At 37.1% G+C, this 23,669-nt stretch overlaps 1 protein-coding gene across 3 annotated transcripts in view; it reads left to right on the forward strand.

The window, feature by feature from the left end:
* The window catches only part of NRG3 (neuregulin 3), a 1,298,130-nt gene that overhangs the window by 1,227,171 nt on the left and 47,290 nt on the right, over nucleotides 1-23,669 (forward strand). For all 3 annotated transcript variants that reach the window (XM_036265093.1, XM_036265094.1, XM_036265095.1), the window contains exons 5-6: nucleotides 7,079-7,181; nucleotides 13,498-13,624. In XM_036265093.1, coding sequence (XP_036120986.1) covers nucleotides 7,079-7,181; nucleotides 13,498-13,624 — 230 coding nt within the window. The remainder of the gene's footprint in view (nucleotides 1-7,078; nucleotides 7,182-13,497; nucleotides 13,625-23,669) is intronic.

The raw sequence follows: 23,669 nt of genomic DNA on the forward strand, positions 1-23,669 counted from the left end.
TATTTGCCACCTATATATCTTTGGGAGAGTGTTCATTCAAATCTTTTGCCCCTTTCAGAATGAGGTTGTTTGTTTTCTTATTAAATAATAAGAGATCCACATATATTATTTTTTGAAAAGTTTCTTTTCCCTTTGAATTGTCTTGGCATCTTTTCACAAATCAATTGGCCAAACATTTTTGCATATATATCTGGACTCTCTTGTCTGTTCCTTCTTTTATCTATCTTAAGTAGGCCAATATACCATATTGCCTTAATTACTATAACTTTCCAAGAAGTCTTGGAACAAAGTAGTCCTTCAACTCTTCGATCTCTTGGCTACCAAAATGTTGTTTTGGCTATACTGGATGTTTTATATTTCCACATAACATTTAGAATCAGCTTGCCAATTTCTACAACAGCAACAAAATCTCTCCTGAGATTTTCAATAGAATTATACTCTATCTATTAACTTGAGGAAAATTGACATCTTAATATTGATTCTTTCAATCCATAAACATGATACATATCTTCATTTATTTAGGTCTTTAAAATCTTTCAATAATGTTTGAGTGGTTTTTAGTGTACAGGCCACATATATCTTTTGTTAAATTTACTTCTATGTGCTTTATATTTTTGATAGTCTTATACATAATAATTTTATTTTAATTTCTGATTATTTGTTTTTATTAAATGGACACAAATTTAATTTTTGTATAATCTATCCCACAATCTTATATACTGCACACTTGTTAAGCTTCCTTATTAGTTGTACTAGCTCTTTGTAGATTCTATCAGCTTTTTACATAGATGATCATATTATTTGAGAACAAAGATCATTTTTCTTCTACTTTCACAAACTGAATGGTTTTAATTTCTATTTTTGCTTATTTTGTTGACTAACCTTCCAGTACAACATTGAATACAAGTGGTGAGAGTATATATTCTTGCTTTATTCCTAATTGTAGGGGAAAAGCATTCAGTCTTCTACAATTAAGTATAGATTTTTTACATATATTTCTTATCAGGACAATGAAGTTTCCTTCCCTTTTTAGTTTTTGTGAATTTTAATCAGGAATGAAGGTTAGATTTTAAATAATTTTCCCCTCTAATCTAATAATTAAATTATTTTTATTGACTGTTAAAATTGTAAATCACATTTATTAAATTTAAAAATATTAAACCAACCTTGCATTCTTTATATAAACCCCACTTGGTCATGATGCATTACTTTTAACATTTTGCTGATTTGATTTTTTTAAATTTTGGTAAGAATTTTTACATCTATGTCAATGAGGAATGTATATCTATAATTTATCTTTTTATTTATGTCTTTATCTAGTTTTTGTATAAAGGTAATGTTAACATCACAGAATGAATTGGAATATTTTCCCTTCTCTTCAGTTATCAGTGATTATTAAAATGCTGAGATGGTGCAAGATAATTGGGACAAAAGAAATTAAACTTTGCCTTGGCCAATTGGCTAAGTGGTTAGAGCATCAGCCCGTGGACCAGAGAGTCCTGGGTTCAATTCTCACTAAGGGCATGTACCATGGTTGTAATTTGTCCCTGGCCCTGGTTGGGGTCATGTGGGTGGCAAGCACTTGATGTGTCTCTCTCACATCGATGTTTCTATCTCTCTCTCTTCCTCCCTCTCTCCTCCTGCTCTATCTGAAGATAAATGCAAAAATGTCCTTGGGTGAGGATAAAATCAAAAACAAACAAAAAGAAATTAATCTTTTGTAAAAAGTTAGCATTTTCTCTAATTTAATCATTCTCTAACTTTAGGGTGTATGAGAAACACCTGAAAATTTTCTTTTGAATAGACATTTTGATTCATAGGGTCCAAAATGGATCTGTAGTTGGAATTAACAAAGAAAAACAAATCGACAACAATACAATCATAGCAGGAGACTTCAAAACCCCGTTGACAGCACTGGATAGATCCTCTAGGCAAAAAATTAGCAAGGAAACAGAGACTCTAAATGAAGCACTAGACCAAATGGATTTAATAGATATCTACAGAGAATTACACCTCAAAACTACGGAATACACATTTTTCTCAAGTACACATGGGACATTCTCAAAGATAGACCACATGATAGGACACGAACTAAATCTCTACAAGTTCAAGAAGATTGAAATCATATCAAGCATCTTCTCAGATCACAATGGTATGAAACTAGAAATCAATTGCAACAAGAACATGCAAAGACATTTCAACACATGGAGGCTAAATAGCTTGTTATTAAACAATGAATGGGTCACCGAGGAGATCAAGGAAGAAATTAAAAACTTCCTGGAAACCAATGAAAATGAAGACACAACAACACAAAATCTATGGGATGCAGCGAAAGCAGTTCTGAGAGGGAAGTTCATAGTACAACAGGCCTACCTCAAAAAACAAGAAAAATTTCTAATTGACTGTCTAACCTCACAACTTAAAGAATTAGAAAGCAAAAAGAAAAAAGAAAAAAGAAAACCCCAGAGCAAGTAGAAGGAAGGAAATAGAAAAGATCACAGCAGAAATAAATGACATAGAGACCAAAAAAAAAACAATTCAAAGGATGAATAAAACAAAGAGCTGGTTTTTCGAAAAGATAAAAAAGATTGATAGACCCTTAACTAGACTCACCAAGAAACAAAGAGAGAGAACCCAAATACACAAAATCAGAAATGAAAGAGGAGAAGTAACAACCAACACCACGGAAATACAAAAGATTGTTAACAACTACTATGAACAACTATATGGCAACAAATTCGAGAATCTAAGCAAAATGGACACATTTCTAGAAACACACAGTCTCCCAAAACTGGACCGGGAAGAGATAGAAAACTTGAACAGACCAATAACAACTAAGAAAATTGAAGGTGTAATCAAGACTCTCCCAGCAAACAAAAACCCAGGCCCATATGGCTTCACGGGGTAGTTTTACTGAACATTCATAAAAGAACTAACACCCATTCTCCTCAAACTATTTCAAAAAATTCAAGAAGAAGGAAGACTTCCAAACACATTTCATGAGGCCAGCATAATTCTAATTCAAAAACCAGAAAAAGACACTATGAAGAAAGAAAACTACAGGCCAATATCCCTGATGAACATAGACGCCAAAATCCTGAACAAAATATTAGCAAATTGGATCCAGAAATACATCAAAAAAATTATTCACCATGACCAAGTGGGATTCATTCCAGGGATGCAAGGCTGGTACAATATTCGAAAATCAATAAATATGATACACCACAAAAATAAGATGAAGAATAAAAACCACATGATCATATCAATAGATGCTGAAAAAGCATTCGACAAAATCCAGCATCCATTTCTGATAAAAATGCTCAGCAATGTGGGAATAGAGGGATCATATCTGGACATAATAAAGGCCATATATGAAAGACCTACAGCCAACATCATACTCAATGGACAGAAACTAAAAACATTTCCATTAAGAACGGGAACAAGACAGGGATGTCCACTTTTGCCACTCTTATTTAACATAGTACTGGAAGTCTTAGCCACAGCAATCAGACATGAAGAAAAAATAAAAGGGATCCCAATTAGAAAGGAGGAAGTGAAACTGTCATTATTTGCAGATGACATGATATTATACATAGAAAACCCTAAAGACTCCATCAAAAATCTACTAAACTTAATAAATGAATTTGGCAAAGTAGCAGGATACAAAATTAACGTCAAGAAATTGACAGCATTCTTGTACACCAATGATGAACTCACAGAAAGAGAAACTGAAAAAACAATCCCATTTACCAGTGTCCCCAAAAAATAAAGAAACCTAGGAATAAACTTAACCAAAGAAGTAAAGGACCTATTTGCAGAAAACTACAGGTCATTGAAAAAAGAAATAGAGGAAGATATAAAAAAGTGGAAGAACATACCCTGTTCATGGATTGGAAGAATTATCATCATTAAAATGTCCATACTACCCAAAGCAATCTGTAGATTCAATGCAATCCCCATCAAAATACCAACGACATATTTCATAGAACTAGAACAAATACTTCAAAAGTTCATATGGAACCAAAAAAGACCCTGAATAGCCACAGCAATCTTGAAAAAGAAGGACAAAGTAGGTGGGATCACAATACCAGATATCAGGTTATACTACAAAGCGACTGTAACCAAAGCAGTCTGGTACTGGCATAAGAACAGGCATATAGACCAGTGGAACAGAACTGAAAACCCAGAAATGGACCCAAGGCAACACGCTCAATTAATATTTGACAAAGGTGGCAAGAGAATACAGTGGAGTAAAGACAACCTCTTTAATAAATGGTGTTGGGAAAATTGGACAGCTACATGCAAAAAAATGAAACTAGACCATCAACTTACACCATACACAAAAATAAACTCAAAATGGAGAAAAGACTTAAATGTGACCGGTGAATCCATAAAAATTCTAGAAGAAAATGTAGGCAACAAAATTTCGGACATCATAAGGAGCAGAATTTTCACTGATACATCACCTAAGGCAACAGAAACAAAAGAAAAAATGAAAACATGGGACTACATCAAACTAAAAAGCTTCTTCACAGCAGAAGAAACAATCATCAAAATGGAAAGGCAACCCACTGTATGGGAGAACATCATTGCCAATGATGTATCAGATAAGGGGTTAATTTCCAATATATATAGAGTGCTCATACAACACAACAAAAGGAAGGCAAAGAACCCAATTAAAAAATGGGCAGAGGAGCTGAATAGACACCTCTCCAAACAGGACATACAAATGGCCAAGAGACCTATGAAGAAATGCTCAACATCACTAATCATCAGAGAGATGCAAATTAAAACAACTATGAGGTATCACCTCACACCTGTCAGAATGGCCACCATCAACAAATCATCAAACAACCAGTATTGGCGAGGGTGTGGAGAAAAGGGGACTCTAATACACTGCTAGTGGGAATGCAGACTGGTACAGCCACTATGGAAAACAATATGGTGTTACCTTAAAAAATTAAAAATTGAACTTCCATTTGACCCAGTGATCCCACTTCTAAGAATATACCCTAAGAAGCCTGAAACACCAATCAGGAAGAATATATGTACCCCCATGTTCATACCAGCACTATTTACCATAGCTAAGATCTGGAAACAGCCCAAGTGTCCATCAGTAGACGAATGGATAAAAAAGCTGTGGTACATATACACAATGGAGTACTATGCAGTGGTAAGAAGGAAAGATCTCTTATCCTTTGAGACGACATGGAGGGACCTGGAAAGTATTATCCTAAGTGAAAGAAGCCAAGCAGAAAAAGACAAATACCACATGATCTCACTTATATACGGAATATAATGAACATAACAGTCTGAGGAATACAGTAGACCCAGAAACATGGAAGTAGGGCACAGACTGACATCCCTCAGAAGAGGGGGTAGGGGGCGGGGAGAGATAAACCACAGAACTTATATGCATGTATGCATGACCAATGGACATGGACAACTAAGCCGGGGATGGGGCGGGGGTGGGGTGGGGAGAAGGGTGCCAATGGGGTAAAAAAGGTGAAATATATGTAACAAAAAAATAAATAAAAAATTTTTTAAAAAAAGAAAAACAAATCTCCGTCTACTTTTTTTAATATAGTAAATCTGTGTTCTGAAGATTCTTAGTTTATTCAGTGATTCTCAAAGTATGTTTCACGGACCAGCAACATCAGAATCACCTGGGAAGTTTTAAAAAACACAAATGTTCTTTCTCTACTTCAGACCTACTAACTCAATTACTCTGGGAGGAAAAGTAAGTAGCAGCCTGTCCTTCAACAGCTCTCAAGGTGACTCCAAAGCACCCTAAAGTTTGAGAATTACTGTACTATATTAATAAGTGAGAATCAAAAAAGAATAAAGATGTAATTAATTTTATATATTTTGTGTTACAAATACAGATGATCTCTTCTGTACTGACTTCTTTTTTGTTTAATAACACATATGAAAGATCTGAGAGTGAGGAGAGAGGGTAAGTCATAAGCTTAAGTACTGTGGAGAATGTATGGCTAATCTTTAGGAAAATGGAGAAGTAGGTTTATGAGACTGTTAGTCACTAATGGATTTCAGCTTAAGCAATGTGAGTGTCAACTTTCATTGGTGTGCATTTTCCAAATTGTGCAATATTCTTTCCAATTCTGAACTGTTCAAGATAGAGGGATGGAGAAGGCAGTTTCTTGGATTTGTACACAGTTATTTTGCCAAATGAATAAAATGGAAGGAGAAAAGGATGCAGTAGTTGAGGGTATTTACAAAAGTAAATGACTGTAATCATGGACCATAGTCTGGATGCTGTATAAAGAGAGAAATGAGGACAAGAAGAGGATAATAACAGAAAGAAAGTTCTAAGATCTATCGATAAAAAGGTCTTGATGAGATGAAAGAACTATTTCAGTGGACATAGTTCAGAAAATGAGCTGGGAGTATAAATGATAATGGGTGAAAAGTGAAATGCTTGTTTATGAATTCTGGTGTTTTTATGCAGTAAAAAGCTATAAGATGTGACGTTGATAATAGAGGTTGAGATTACTGTGCCAGATCATGGTTATTGAAGAAGTCACAGAATGGGTAAATAAATATTCACATGCATATTGAAGTTCTCTTTTATTAATGATGTCAATCATAGTAGTGGGTGGATGAACTGGAAGCAGACAGCCTAGGACCACATAATAAAATGCAGTGGCATCAGTATCATATAAAATAAATTGACATAATCACTGGCACGGGAAGATTCTAATGGATCCATATTTGTCTCTGTAGCAGATTATCTTGAACCTCACCATAATTTCAAAAATGTATGTCCCCAGTATGTCCTAATGCCATGAAATGTCTTTTGATAATAAGATACATAATTGTGATATTTGTGTATGAGTTCTGATTTAACCACGTAAATACAAAAAGTAGCAACCTGCTGTCTTATAGACCATTGCAAGGAAAGGGAATCCTAGTAAGTTCCTTATATTTTCCTATTCATGACTGGAACAAAAAAAAGTTTGTTTTGGAAGATTCCTACCAGCCCAGAAGTATAAGAATGGAGTTTGTCTCTGCTGCACCCTGCTAACATCCATTCTAATTCTGTTTTTCAAATTCACAGAGAGCGAAGAAGTTTATCAAAGGCAGGTGCTGTCAATTTCATGTATCATCTTTGGAATTGTCATCGTGGGCATGTTCTGTGCAGCATTCTACTTCAAAAGCAAGTAAGACCATTTCTCTCAAGCATAAAAGGTTCCTTCTCACAGGAAGCACTTTGTCTTTCTTTAAGTTCTGTCTTTGCTCCTGGCAGAGGGGTGTTGTGCAAATGGGTCCATCAAACATCTGCAATGACTTAGAATCTTTTGTAGATTGTGGTGAGTGTATACAGCATTTGTGTGCATATGTGTGTGTGGTTTATCTTTGATGCACAAAGTTATCATTCCTTTCTGTGACCATAAAACCTCTACATTCTTTGCACACGTTGATTACATATGCCAGAATTAAAGGCTCAGTACCTATGACTAAGGAGTTAATTCTTATAAGCAGAGAAGTCACTGCTATAGAGCTAAACATTATCCACGGGTATATATATTTTTTCTTTTAAAAAGATCTATGCTTTTTCTTTCATAGTGCTTTTACCTGATTCTTATAAAGGATTTAGCCAAATATAAAATATGAATACTATAAAATCTATTTTGGTTCACCAGTTGATATGCATATCTTGAATATGCCCTATCTTCCTTTGCCAAGAAACCAGACCTTCTTCAGATAAAGGCAATTATTTTTGACTAATAAAATAAGCTAAAAATGTATATATACATATATAAAACTATATGTATATGTGTGTATATATATATCTCTATATATTTTAAATGAACTTTGATAAAGGTATTTTATTTATGTAAATAACATAATCTATACCTAAAATAGGAAATGAAGCTAAAAATACAAAATGTTTCAGTTTCTTGCACAGCATGTAGATCTGAATAAGTTGACACAGATTCTGTTCCTATAGCTTGTCTGAAATCTAAGCCAAAGCATAATTGCTTTTCATTGGATATATTTTTTGATTCATTTGCTCTTCTAAAAATGGATTGATTTTCAGATATAGTTTATGATATCTGTCTTCATGTATGTTGACTTTTTAAAAATAATGGAAACTAGGGTACTAATCCAAAATTAGTAGCTATTATGTTTTAATAAACTAATTTACAATAGGTTTAGATATTTAGAATTACTGTGAAATAGTACAGATAAATTTCATATATCCAGACTCATTTTCCCCTGTTTTGTCATATTAGCATGATGTATTTAATATTGATACAGTTCATACCTCCAGATTTCTTTAGTTTTTACCTAATGTGCTTTTTTTGTTCCAGGGCCACATCTGGGACACCACATTATATTTAAATATCACATCTCCTGGGCAACTCTTGGCTGTGACAGTTGTTAATGTTTTGTTGTTGTTGTTTCTTTGTTGTTTCTGGGTTGCTCATTTTATATTTTAAAAAATTTTTAATGGAATTACTTGAATTATGGGGTGACATGGTTAATAAAATTATATAGGTTACAGGTGTTGGTGTTCATTTTTAAGCACTTATTCTTTGTCAGAGAATACTTTGTATTATCTTTCAATTCTTACAACAGTTGGAATTGCGTATTATTGCAGAATTTTTTTAAATACCAGAATTTAATTTTAAAATATTAAGTTGTCAAAGCCACACAGTAGAAAATTATGGACGGGGGTCTTTGTGTTTTTTAAAAATTATTTTTATTATTATTTTTATTACAGTTGACATACAATATTATTAGTTTCAGGTATACGACATAGTGATTAGACATTTATATACCTTACCAACAGTTACATGCTGTAAAGCACGACCGCATTGACTCATCCCGTCCTTTCACAGGCAGGGGAACTGCTGGCAGTGGTCGGGGGGCTTTTATTTCTCTGGGGAGGCTGCATGGCATTGTAGTCAGGTTTCACATGTGATCAAATCTTCAAGCTGCCACTTGCTTATTATGTATTATTAAACAAATTATATCCAGTCCCTTACCTTTGGTTTTCTTTTTGGTAAAATATAGCTAAAAATATATCTACCTTCTAGAATGTGTTAAGGATTAGTATGAAAATACTGTAAAGACACCATAGTGTATAAAAGAGTAAATACTCAGTGAGGGCTTGCCGTTGTTAGCAGCTACATTTTCCACTCCAGAACTTGGAGGCTGGGTAACCTCAGGCGACAAGTGTGCACTGAAGCTTGAGAGGAGTAATCACCCCTATAGGGCATTACAAGGCTCTCCATGCAAGAAAGAAATTGTATATTTAACAGTAAGCAAATTACTATGAAGAACTACATAATCACTTATCTTTAGAGTATAATTTGTAGTTGTACCACATTTAAATGGAAGACATTAGCACAATCCCAAGAATGGAGAACAGCTGGATAACTAGAGGGCTTCTGTTTTCAGGGCTGTCAGTCTCTCCATCTCTGGGCAGCAGTGGGCTCTGAGATGAATATCTCCTCCTGTGCTGTCCAGGGCTCACTGGAAATGCTGTTCGATATCAGAGTCGTCTTGGGCAGCTGAGAGGACTGAACCAATGTAGGAGCACTGTTCAGGATGTTGTCTTTCTGCCTGCCCAGCTGGGATACATGTTCATTAAAAAATAGATAAATAAGAAAATGTGAGAAGAATAAAGTTATAGTTTTCATTAAGAGTATTTTGTTCTTCTAGAACAATTTGCAAGCATTGTCTACATTCATTGTTTTTTTCCTGAGAAGAACACGACATCCCACACCAAGTGTCTAATCTATATAGCTGAAAACAGAGTAAATTTTTATAACACTCTGACATAATATTCCCTGTGCTCATTACTGAAATTCTAAGTCCTCTCCCAAAATCTTGGTCAGACTCTACCTTGACCTTTCCTCACTTTCATACATAGTTTAAGGTTGTTTCTGTTTGTATACTTTCTTTACTCATCTTGGAGGTCCAGGTCTTCCAGGATTCTATGACCTCTCTAACATTGGTTTATAAGTAAATTCACTTGAATCTCTATCCTATGTACCTGGATGTTTGCTTCTGGCCAGAAAAAGTCAGGAGTTACCTGAAAGCTCACATTCTCATAGACATTTATGGTTTAGTTCCCATAGTCTCTCAGATTCCACCACTCTGGTCCTTTCTGCATTATCTTGTCACCCTTGTCATGGCATGATCTCACCAAGTAGGACATCATAGCAAATTGTTAGCTGATGAAAGTCTGAAGGAGGTAACATGATGAGGTAGACTTGAAGTACACCTTGGACTTAGAGGATTTTCTAACTGAATTAATTAAATCCCAACAACTCTGAAGGACACAACGGAAGAAATTCTCATCACTCCCAATAAGTCAATATATCCCCATAAGTAGCTAAAAGAGCTATTTATTGAGCCTCTCAAATCTGGTGATATGGCTTACATGGCAATTATAAATTCTTGCAGGTTTTATTTTTATTTTTTTCACCTCACATGGGTAAGAAGTGTGAGGCTGGCTGTTGGAGTCCTTAGTAGACTTTGGAAAAGCAGGACGAGGACGTGACTCAGTTCTATGAATACAATGGGACAGGAGAGAAGTTCCCAGAGCAGAGCTGGGAGAGAGAATGCTCACAAATGGGAAACACAGGAGGAAAAAGAGCTGGTGCTACTGGTCAAAAGCAGATATGGTAGTAAAATGCTCTGACCATTGTTTTTCACACTCTATAAAATAAGAGATGAGGTCACAGAGAAAGGCTCTCAAGGACTGGCAGGGAGTGCTCTGATATGCTGCTCTGGTGCTCTCCAATAAGGGAAGGTCTTAGTGCCCCTTCCACAGTTCTGATGAGGGCTACCTTCCTCAAGCACATACTCTGACCTGAGATAGTCTGTATTTGATGACAAGTTGGTGTGAGGCCCTGAATGCCTAGACTTTTGTCCCAATGTGCAGCGCAAGGCCATGCAGGTTTCAGAACTCCCCGTGGGATTTGCTGAGACCTCATGGCATTCCAACTTCTCCTTGGGTCCAGTCCTGCTCCCTTCCCTTTGCTCCTACAAGGGTCAATCCAAAGAGCCCTCCCTAGTAAGAATCCTGCATGCTCTCTCCATCTCAGAGTCTGCTTGCCCAGGGACCCCGCCTACAACATTATGAAGACTGTTTACCAACAGACTTGTAATATCAAATATTTCAACCTACATATCATTTCCTTCTGAAGAATTGACCAGAGAAACTTAAAACTCAATGAACTACACAAATGTTAATGCCGACATTGTTGGCTAGTGGGGTTCTAGTGTGTAATGCCTATATCTGGTCTTCCCCATGGCCATTGTTCTCATAGTATTGCAATGAGATGCTGCTCATTTCCTCTGTTTACATTTACTGGGGAAAGGAGAAAAGAGCAAAATGGTATGCACCTGGGAGGAAGAAGGAATGACAGAGAAGAAGCCGGGTCCAGAAAGTAAAGACCATTTATCCTGGAATAGTGAGTCGGGACTTGAGTGAAAAGGCAGTAAAGTAAATTATAACAGGAGTTTAGGAACTGTAGTCAAATGTTTTATAAAGACAATTCCTTTCAAAATTTATACCTCCCAAACACTGAATTATGGAATTACTGAGAAGGTAGTATTTCTAATATTTAACTCTTAGGAGAGTCATTGGGTCCTTATCTGTGCCAAGGCCCCTCTCATTGCTTCATGATGATTTACTCAGCTGGAACCTTCTGAGCTCCCATGTGTTTCATCAGTGAATTACTGATAGGATTTTGTGGCTATCATGTGCTTCTAAAAATGCCGATATGGTTGATTTATTATTAACAATAAGCTACAGATTAGCTATTAGGAAATAGATAGATAATTACAATGGGATTAAAGCAACTAAGGGTACTGAATATAAAAGCCCCCCCCCCCCCCAGTAATGGAAAAGATGAAAGAAATATTTAAATAGAGTACATCACTGGTGTTGTAAATTCAGAAAAAGTAATGATTCTCAGAACCTCCAAATCCTGTAGTGAATGCTACGCCTTGTTTATAAGAGATGCAATTAATATATTTTCTTTTCCCTTTGAGCCAGAGTTCTAATTCTTCTGCAGCATTGCCCATACAAGCTTCCTAAATGATAAGGAGAGAAGCGATCCACACTCCACATGTGCTCTTATGTTTAGCCTCTACAGTATGCGTGGAATATAGCTTTTACAAGCTCCCTTTGCAGAAGAAACTGAGGCTCAGAGTCATTTAGGAAATCAATCTGTTTTGATTTAAGAAAAAAAAAAATAGTGGTGGCAGAGCTGGGATACAAACCAGTCCCTCTGATAATGGAGCCCAAGCTGGAAGAGGGCTCCCTGGCTGGAGAAGCTCCCTGCATGGGACCATGTATGTATGCCACCAAAGCCCTGTCCTTGGCAGGGCTTTGGGGAAGAGGAAGAGTTCAGGGCAGAAGAGTCTGCAAAGCTTTGGTTTGCTTTCCTTTGTTTGTTTTATTGGTGCTGTGTCTTCTGCTCACAGATAATTGCTGCAAAGTTCTTGGGAGAGAGCAGCTAATGATGCAGTAATTTGTTACATCCTGCTGGTATAGGCAGCCATGGAATGGCTCAAACAGCAGTCACTCCACATAGGCAGGGAGGAGTACTACTTAATCTGGAGCCCCCAAACAAGGAATAGTCCAGCCTTCTTACTGAGGAGCTGTGGGACCATGGGCAAGTGGTTTCACAGTTCTGAGTGATGGTTAAGAGTACAGAATATGCAGCCACATTGATTGTGTTCAAATCTAGCTCTACCACTTACTAGCTCTGTGAATGTGGGCAAATAATTTAACTTTCTGTGCCTTGGTTTTCTCATCTACTAAATGAGCAAAGAATGAATGCCTTGTTACTCAAATTTATTTTGAAGAATAAGTAAACTGATAGATGGAAAAGACTTAAAATGATGTTTGCAACAGAATAGGTGCTCAATAAGAGTTAACTATATTTGTTCTTACAAAAAAATGTTTACAAAGGGATAAAAATCTTTATATGTAGGATTGGTGATAACAATAAATGAGCTGTTTCTAAACTGTAAAAAAGAAATTTTACGCATGTTATGGTACCTATGCCAGTCATGCAGTCAAGCTACACATTTTTGAATCGTGCGGATATAAATGTAACTTTGCAAGTATATTACATGTGGCTGTTAGGTCCAAGCTTCACTTCCACTGGTCACTTCTTCAGAGCATTCCTAATTATTTGCAGTGAATGCTCAGGGTGAGGGACCTCTTCCATTCATGAGGACAGGGACAACACATATTTCTGTCTGCCTTCAGAGCACCACTGTGTATGAGTCCCTGGGTGGAAATGGGTAATACCACCTGCTGTTCAAATTGGAAATAGTTCTTGGCAAAGTTGAAAATGAGGGAAGGGGGGGTGTCTCTTTTTAAACTGAGTTTAATCTAGCTTTAATAAATGACAAATATAGATGATAGAAAGGAATGAAACAAAAATATGCATAGGATAAATTTATGTAATTATTTATACATTTATTTATTTGAACCTGCAGAAAACAAGCTAAACAAATTCAAGAGCAGCTGAAAGAGCCACAAAATGGTAAAAGCTACAGTCTCAAAGCATCCAGCACAATGGCAAAGTCAGAACACTTGGTGAAGAATCATGTCCAGCTGCAAAATGTAAGTTACAGGGCTCTACATTTCTTCCCACAGCCAACCTCAGTGCTCCCAGTCCAGAAACGGATGGGAGCCAGCCACTAGACTTCTATTTCTCTTCAGGACTTTGTAGGTTTTTCCTTAAATTATCTTGCATTTCCATGTGTGCACCTGAACGAATACACATAGTGGATAAAAGAGAAAATTTAAATCTTAGCTCCTGATTACAGTGTATAATATAAATTTGTTTCTGGAAGCAAAAAGAGCTTCAATTGTTTGTTCCATAATCACTTACTGAGTCACTTACATTGTGTCAGAAACGGTGCTGGGCACCAGGGATACATATGTTCCTTACCATATGGAAACAATGTATGGTAAGAAATACAAACACCAGAACTGAAGGAGTGTGGGCTGAGCTCCTGCAACAGAAATTAGAGAAGAGATCAAAGGGGAATTGGGTGGGGCAGGGGGAGTGTGGGCATGTGTGGAGGCTGCTTCTTAACAAAGTTTTGTTAAACTGGGTTTTGAAGAATATGAAAGGTTCACTGACTATTAAAGAGCAAAGGACAGAGATTAGAACAAACATAAAGAATAAAGTCATGTGATCCTAAGAATGCATGCTATGTTCAGGCACCTCCAAGGTAAGGGGTGTGAGAGAGGTCCAATGTGAGAGTGGTGGGAAGTGAGGGTTGTGGTCCCCCAGTCAGTACTTCCTAACAACAACTTGAAGTTAAATGCAAACTCTTTGAATCCTACATCTTTCTAAAGTAGTTTTAATAATTTCTGAGATACACTAAATTAAATGCAAAACACTAAATTAAAGGCAAATGAATACTGTCTGAGACATCCTGAGATATTTTTCTTAGGGTAGCAATTCTGCCCCCACACAAACCTGCTCTTCTAGATTCCCAGGCACAAAACGAAGGAACAAAGGGCACGATATAAGCCTAGTATTTTAGTATAATAGGCGATCACCCTGAACATACTTCACCCTTCCAAATGGGTAAATCACTGGGAATTTACACATCATGTGTGACTTAAAAATCTTTACCCAAAAGTTACTATTATGCTGGGCATAACAGATGAATTGAGATGTTTAATGTGAAATTTATAAGTAAGAATTTCCTCCTAGCAAAGTTTTATTTAACTTGTAATTATGACTATGTGTAGAGATTGTTCTTCTTTAAAACAGAAAGAATGCTTTTGCTAATGATTTATAATGAGTGTGATCCTACCACCCTAAAACAAATGCAGTGATGGAGGGCTTCCGTTGCTCAGCAACTGGACCTGTCCATAAGTAAAGCCAGCCACTGGTTCAAATAGTAAAGACAGGTTGTAATCAGTAATATTCTACTGCATTGTGGAAGAGGGTCTAGTGTGGACTGAACTCAACTTCAATTTGTACAGAGGTGACTGGTTGTTTTAAAGAAAGAATGAAGGAATAGGGAAAGGAAACAGTGGAGGCTTAATAGAATCAGGTGTCAATGTAAGAAATGTTTAAACCTGTAGAGAAGTTTTATGAGTTTAGTTGAGCCATACTGATGACAACTGCTGGGAAGCAAATCCCAACAAATTGAGAAAATGCTCTGGAGAAAAGCAGTTTTTCAGCTTATTTTATACATCAGAATGAAAGGAGGAGGCATAAGGGAGTTGCATGAAATCCACTGGTGATAGATTAGGGAGGCTAGTGAAAACAAAGAGGGACATCTCAGATTGGATTAAAAGTAAAGCAAATAACACATCTTTCTTTTACATTTGTGGGTATAGAATAGTTAAGAGTCAACAACAGAGTAACAGTAACAATAATGGGATTTGTGGTCTCTGCTGGGGGATGGAGAAGAGAAAGGCATGTACCTTGACATTCCAAAGCTATGTTATCATAGATTCAAAAAGATAACAAATAGGTACAGTTAAGGAAAAGATTGACTTTTGTCAGGGAAGATATAAGCCTAAGATCTGACTACCCACCATAACTCACTTTTAGTCGGAAAGTTTAATTTCAGATCATCATACATGGTTACTTTTGGTCTCTGAGTTTGTAAAGCCACCATTGACCCGTCCTGCAGGTCGAGCAACGAGGACTCTAGAGGGGGAGTGAGGATGAGGAGGGACAAGAGATACAAGAAATGGAGACAAGACAGGGTTCTGATCAAGTCTCATTTATTCAGGGGGAGTTCGCACATTATATAGGGTGAGAAAGACAGGAAATACCAAGAATTCCAATTAACAGGTTACTGGGCAACTAAACTGCAGTGAGAATTCCTCACTAGATAAGCAGTACCAGGGAGTACCACAGAAGGAGCAAAGGTCAGCAAAGACTGGCTGTTTGAGTAAATGATTGCCTAGAGACGAGTACAGAGACATTGTATGCATAGATATCCTGCCTTGGGGCAGGAGATGGCAGAGCAGATTCTAACGAAATGGATGCCATGCAAAACGTCTCCCACAACCATGCAGGCCTCTCCTGAACTTGTCAGGTTTAGTATGTGGCTCCCTTTCATCTACAAGGAAGTGAGAAATTACAGAGCTGATCAGTGTAAATGCCATTAGGCTAACATTTACTGGGTCTGCTAACTGGCAGTTATTGAATTTAGGATTATATACTCTGCAGAGACTGGGAGACAGAGGTCCTGTCCTTCCTATTGATTATATTTCAATAAATGGCTTTCAGGTCCTTGAGAGACACTTCTGCTTTGTAGGAGATGCATACATGCCTCCGAGTGACAAAGAAGATTTGTAATTATAAGCCCTTTTTAGTAAATGCTCTAGAAAAGGGAGGTCAGGGGCCCATGTTCAAGTGTTGGCTAGAACAAAGGATAAATTCTTTTGGAGGTCTTAAGGTTTTCTTTTTTGTTTGTTTGTTTTCAGGCAGACCCTTTAAGTGGGGGCAGGGTCATCCTGTTACCAGAGGGATGAGGGGGCCAGATCCCTCCAATATTCATGGGCAGGAGGTTCTTGGGGGCCAGTCAGAATGTGCATAATCAGAAGCTCTCATGGGAGAATGAATGGTTTTTATTGGCATGGAATTATATTTCTGGGGTTGTAATGTGTAATGCTCCTCAGTCAGTCCAGTTCAAAAAAAGGGCAGCTGTGGAGTCAGCAAGACTGGAAATAAGCCCAGAGTGTCTCTTCCATGATGCAGCTGGGTCCAGGTTAGGATCAGTCTAGATTCAGTCCATCAGGCCATTGTGTGGAGTCCACATGCTGTGAGCCAAATGGTGAATGAAGGGCATGGGAGCCCCACAAGCTGGGAGAGGGAGTCTGGCTCCAGTGTTGAGAAAGAGAGAGAGAGAGGGAGAGAGGGGGAGAGAGAGAGAGAGAGAGAGAGAGAGCGCTTTCTTTTCTAGGAGATTAAATATTCAGGTTTCATGTGCTTACAACGGCCATGCCTATTCTGGCCACGGACTCACGCCCAGATGTGACAGACAGGTGAGCACCTCCTTGTCACTCAGACCTTACTGGGTGAGGGTCTAAACTGCCCTTGTCTAGTCCCTTCTCCATTGATTGGCAGGGAATAGATCTGGATTGTTTAGACCCTCACCCAATATGGTCTGAGAGACATGGAGGTGCTCACCTGTTTGTCACATCTGGGAGTGAGTCTTTCTGGCAAAGATATAAAAATGGCATGCCTATATTATCTGGTGTTCCCTTCATTCCTTTCCTGCTTTTTAAAAAAAATTTTATTTAATAATTTGTTTTTGTTACAGATGTTTATCATTTTCCCCCATTGACACTCCTCCTCCCCCACCCCACCCCCACCCCATCCCCAGCTTTGTTGTCTATGTTCATCAGTCATATGTACTTGCATGTAAATTCTGTGGTTTATCTCGTCTCCCACAAACCCCGTCTCCTCTGAGGCTTGTCAGTCTGTACCCCACCTCTATGTCTCTGGGTTAATTTTGTTCAGCAGTTTGTTTAGTTCATTGTATTCCACAAATAAGTGAGATCATGTGATATTTGTCTTTCTCTGCTTGGCTTGTTTTGCTTAGCATAATACCCTCCAGGTCCTTCTATGCCATCTCAAAGGATAAGAGATCTTTTTTTCTTACAGCTGCAGAGTATTCCATTGTGTACATGTACCACAGCTTTTTAACCCACTCATCTACTGATGGACACATAGGTTGTTCCCAGATCTTAGCTATTGTAAATAGTGCTGCTATGAATATAGGGGTACATATATTCTTTCTCATTGGTGTTTCAGGCTTCTTAGGTTATATTTCTAGAAGTGGGATCACTGGTCAAATGGCAGTTCAATTTTTAATTTTTTGAGGTAACACCATAGTGTTTTCCACAGTGGCTTCACCAGTCTGCATTCCCACCAGCAGTGTACTAGAGTCCCCTTTACTCCACAACCTCACCAACATTTGTTGTTTCATGTATTGTTGATGGCGGCCATTCTGACAGGTTTGAGGTGATACTTCATAGTTTTTTAAATTTGCATCTCTCTGATGAATATTGATGTTGAGCATTTCTTCATAGGTCTCTTGGCCATTTGTATGTCCTGTTTGGAGAGGTGTCTATTCAGCTCCTCTGCCCATTTTTTAATTGGGTTCTTTGCCTTCCTTTTGTTGTGTTGTATGAGCACTCTATATATATTGGAAATTAACCCCTTATCTGATACATCATTGGCAATGATGTTCTCCCATACAGTGGGTTGCCTTTCCATTTTGATGATTGTTTCTTCTGCTGTGAAGAAGCTTTTTAGTTTGATGTAGTTCCATGGGTTTATTTTCTCCTTTTCTCTTTTGCCTTAGGTGATGTATCAGTAAAAATTCTGCTGCGTATGATGTCTGTAATTTTGTTGCTTACATTTCCTTCTATAATTTTTATGGATCATGAGTTACATTTATGGCTTTTATTCATTTTGAGTTTATTGTTGTGTGTCGTGTAAGTTGATTGTCTAGTTTCATTCTTTTGCATATAGCTGTCTAATTTTCCCAACACCATTTATTAAAGAGGCTGTCTTTACTATATGCTTTTGCCCCCTTTGTCAAATATTAATTGAACATATTGTGGGTCTATTTCTGGGTTTTCTATTCTATTCCATTGATCTATCTGCCTGTTCTTGTGCCAGTAGCAGGCTGTTTTAATTACAGTGGCTTTGTAGTATAACCTAAAATCTGGTAATGTGATCCCTCCAAATATGTTTTTTTTTTTTTCAAGATTACTGTGGCTATTCGTGGTCTTTTTTGGTTCCATATGAACTTTTGAAGTATTTGTTCTAGTTCTGTGAAGTATGTCATTGGTATTTTGATGAGGATTGCATTGAATCTATAGATTGCTTTTGGTAGTATGGCCATTTTTATTATGTTAATTCTTCCAATCCATGAACAAGGTATATGCTTCCACATTTTTAGATCTTCCTCTATTTCTTTTTTCAATGACCTGTAGTTTTTTGTGAAGAGGTCTTTTACTTCTTTGGTTAATTTTACTTCTAGGTATCTTAAATATTTTTGCTGTGATGGTAAATGTGATTGTCTTTTTAGTTTCTCTTTCTGTGATTTCATCATTGGTGTATAAGAATGCCACTGAGTTTGATGTAGTCCCATGTGTTCATTTTCTCCTTTGTTTCTGTTGCCTTAGGTGATGTATCAGTGAAAATTCTGCTGCGTATGATGTCTGAAATTTTGTTGCCTACAGTTTCTTCTAGGATTTTAATGCATTCATGAGTCACATTTAAGTCTTTTATCCATTTTGACTGTATTCTTGGGTAGGGTGTAAGTTGATAGCCTAATTTTATTTTTTTGCACGTAGCTGTCCAATTTTCACAACACAACTTATTAAAGAGGCTGCCTTTACTCCACTGTATTCTCTTGCCACCTTTGTCAAATATTAATTGAGCATATTTGCCTTGGGTCCATTTCTGGGTTCTCTGTTCTGTTCCACTAGTCTATATGCCTATTCTTGTGCCAGTACCAGGCTGGTCCTTGATTATAGTGGCTTTGTAGTATAACCTGAAATCTGGTAATGTGGTCCCTCCTACTTTGTTCTTTTTTTTCAAGATTGCTGTGGCTATTTGAGTCTTTTTTGGTTCCATATGAACTTTTGAAGTATTTGTTCTAGTTCTGTGAAGTATGTCGTTGGCATTTTAATAGGGATTGCATTGAATCTCTAGATTGCTTTGGGTAGTATGGACATTTTAATGATGTTAATTCTTTCAATCCATGAACGAGGTATGTGCTTCCACGTTGTTATATCTTCCTCTATTTCTTTTTTCAATGACCTGTAGTTTTCTGCAAATAGGTCCTTTATTTCTTTGGTTAAGTTTATTCCTAGGTATCTTAATTTTTTTTGCCTCAGTGGTAAATGGGATTTTTTTTTTAGTTTTTCTTTCTGTGAGTTCATCATTGGTGTATAAGAATGCCATCAATTTTTTGACATTGATTTTGTTTTCTGCTACTTTGCCAAATTCATTTATTAAGTCTAGTAAATTTTTGATGGAGTATTTGGAGTTTCTATGTATAGTATCATGTCATCTGAGAATAATGACAGTTTCACTTCCTCCTTTTCAATTTGGATCCCTTTTATTTTTTCTTCATGTCTGATTGCTGTGGCTAAGACTTCCATTACTATGTTAAATAAGAGCGGTGAAAGTGGGCATCCTTGTCTTGTTCCTGTTCTTAAGGGGAATGCTTTTAATTTAAGCCCATTGAGTATGATGTCGGCTGTAGGTCTTTCACATATGGCCTTTATTATGTTGAGATATGATCTCTCTATTCCCATATTGCAAAGCATTTTTATCAAATATTGGTGCTGGATTTTGTCAAATGCTTTCTCATCATCTATTGATATGATCATATGGTTTTTACCTTTCCTTTTGTTTATGTGGTGTATTATATTTATTGATTTACAAATATTGTACCATCCTTGCATGCCTGGGATGAATCCCACTTTGTCATGATGAATAATTTTTTGATGTATTGCTGGACCCAATTTGCTAATATTTTCTTAAGGATTTTGGCATCTGTGTTCATCAGGGATATTGGCCTGTAGTTTTCTTTCTTTGTAGTGTCTTTATCCAGTTTTGGAATTAGAACTATGCTGGCCTCATAATATGAGTTTGGAAGTGTTCCATGTTCTTGGATTTTTTGAAATAGTTTGAAGAGAATGGGTATTAGATCTTTGAATGTTCGATAAAACTCCCCTGTTAAGCTATCTGGGCCTAGGCTTTTGTTTGATGGGAGTTTCTTGATTACATCTTCAGTTTCCTTTGTTGTTATTGGTCTGTTCAAGTTTTTTATCTCTTCCTGGTCCAGTTTTGGGAGGCTGTGTGCTTCTAGAAATTTGTCCATTTCTCCTAGATTGTCCTATTTGTTGGCGTATAATTGTTTATAGTATGTTTCGATAATCCTTTGTATTTCCATAGTGTCAGTTGTTACTTCTCCTCTTTCATTTCTGATTTTGTTTTTTTGGGTCTTCTCTTTTTTTTTTTCCTTGGTGAATCTGTCTAAAGGTCCATTGATCTTGTTTATCTTTTCCAAGAATCAGCTTTTTGTTTCATCTTTTGAATTCTTTTTTATTGTCCCTATGTCGTTTATTTCTGCTCTGACTTTTACTATTTCCTTCTTCCTACTAGCTGTGGATATTTCTTATTGTTTACTTTCTAGTTCTTTAAGTTGTAGGGTTAGAAAGTCAATTAGAAATTTTTCTTGTTTTTTTGAGGTAGGCCTGTTGTGCTATGAACTTCCCTCTCAGGACTGCTTTCGCTGTGTCCCATAGATTTTTGTGGTGTTTGTTCGTTTTCATTGTTTTCCAGCTTTTTAAAAATTTCTTCTTGATCTCGTTAGTAACCCATTTGTTGTTTAGTAACATGCTATTCAGCCTCCAAGTGTTTGAATGTTTTTTGTGTTTTTATTATAATTGAGTTCTAGAGTCATACCACTGTGATCTGAGAAGATTCTTGATATGATTTCAATTTTCTTGAATTTGTAGAGACTTGCTTTGTGTCCTAACATGTTCTGTCTTTGGGAATGACACATGTGCACTTGAGAAGAATATATACTCTGCAGTTATGGGGTGAAATGTTCTGTAAATATCAATTAAGTCCAACTGATCCAGTTTGTCTTGTAAGGACTCTATGTCCTTGTTAATGTTTTGTCTAGAAGATCTATCCAGTGGTGTCAGTGGTGTGTTAAAGTCACCCACTATGATTGTGTTGCTATTGATCTCTCCCTTGAAGTTCTCCAGAAGTTTTTTAATATATTCTGGTGCTCCTTATTTGGTGTGTATACGTTTACCAGGGTTATATCCTCTTGTTGGATTGTTTCTTTTTAATATTATGTAGTGAACTTCTCTGTCTCTTATTATATGACCCTTGTTTTCAAGTCCATCTTGTCAGATATGAGCATTGTTACACCAGCTTTTTTTTTTTCATTCCCATTTACTTGGAAAATTTTTTCCATCCCTTCACTTTCATCCTTTGCGAGTCTTTTGTTGTTAGGTGGGTCTCTTGTAGACAGCACATATATGGGTCGTGTTTTCTTATCCAGTCAGCTACCCTATGTCTTTTGATTGAAGCATTTAAGCCATTTACATTTAAGGTAATTATTGATAGTTATATAGTTGTCATTTTAAATTTATGCCTGTGCCCCCTCCCCCCATCTCCCTCTCGTTTCTTCTTCTAATAACAGTCCCTTCAGCATTTCTTGCAGTGCTAGTTTGGTAGTGGTAAATTCCTTTAGTTTTTTTTTTTTTTTTTTTTTTTTTTTTTTATCCATGAAGCTCTTTATTTCTCCTTCAGTTTTTAATGATATCCTTGCTGAATAGAGTAGTCTTGGATTCAGACCCTTGCTTTGCATTACTTTGTACACTTCATGCCACTCCCTTCTGGCCTGCATCATTTCTATTGATAAATCAGCTGACAGTCTAATGGGAGCCCCATTGTTGGCAACTTTCTATCTCTCTCTTGTTACCTTTAAGATTCTATCTTTGTCTTTAATGTTTGCCATTTTAATTATAGTGTGTCTAGCTGTGGGTTTTCTGGGGTTCACCTTCCTTGAAACTCTGTGTGTTCCCTGGACTTTTGTGACTTTTTTCTTTACCAATTTAGGGAAGTTTTCTGTCATTATTTCTTCAAACAAGTTCTCTATTCCTTTCTCTGATTCTTCTCCATTCGGTATCCCTATAATGCAAATGTTGTTACGTTTTGTATTGTCCCACAGCTCTCTTAAACTTTCCTCCTGCTTTAATTTTTTTTTTATTTGCTGCTCTATTTGAGTTTTTTTTCCTCTACTTTGTTTTCTAAATTACTGATTCAGTCTTCAGCTTCTTCTAATCTACTATTGAACCCTTGTAAGTTATTTTTCATAACAGCTATGCCATTCTTTATTTCCTCTTGATATTTATGCATAGGTTCTACCTTTTTTTTTAAGCTGAAGTAGTTTCCAGTGAGCTCTTCATAATTCTTATTAAGTTGTTTGTAGTTCTCACCAAATTGTTTGAACACCCTTAAAATCATGGCTTTGAATTCTTTATCTGACAAGTTGCTGTCTTACATTTCCTGTAGTTCCTTTTCCAGTGATTACTCTCTTTCTCTGTTGTTTGTTTGTCTCCCCATTTAACCATCTGGTAGCTATATACCCACTGAGAGATGTTTGGATGTGTACGCAGCTCAGTGTACATCAAATAAGGCTACTGTGCCTCCCAGACTGTTTTGTTGTGTGTCGTTTCTTGCCTGCTGTGGAGCCTGAGGGATTGACTACTGGAGGCTGGTATTGGTGTGTCCTGGTAGGTGCTGCTGCTGGATCACATGAGCCCTCTGGAGCTGTGTTGCTAGCTGGTCACTGGTGTCACCAGTAGCTGTACAGCTCAGGCCCTGTTGGAGCCATACTCTCTGCCTGTACAGTGGGCAGCTGGATCACACAGTCCCTTTAGAGACCTGATTCCACACCTATCTTGTGGTAATCTGAGTTGCACAGGCCTCTCTGGTGCCCCCGCACCCTGCAAGTCCCAAGGGCAAGCAGCTGGATTGCACCAGTCTTTCTAGGGCTCCAGCTTCCCACCTCTCTTGTGGGCTGCTAGGTTGCACAGGCCTCTGTGGAGCTCCAGGTCTCACTGCTGGCGGCTGGGT

Source organism: Molossus molossus, unplaced genomic scaffold, assembly GCF_014108415.1.
Source record: "Molossus molossus isolate mMolMol1 unplaced genomic scaffold, mMolMol1.p scaffold_m16_p_17, whole genome shotgun sequence".
NCBI lineage: Eukaryota > Metazoa > Chordata > Mammalia > Chiroptera > Molossidae > Molossus > Molossus molossus.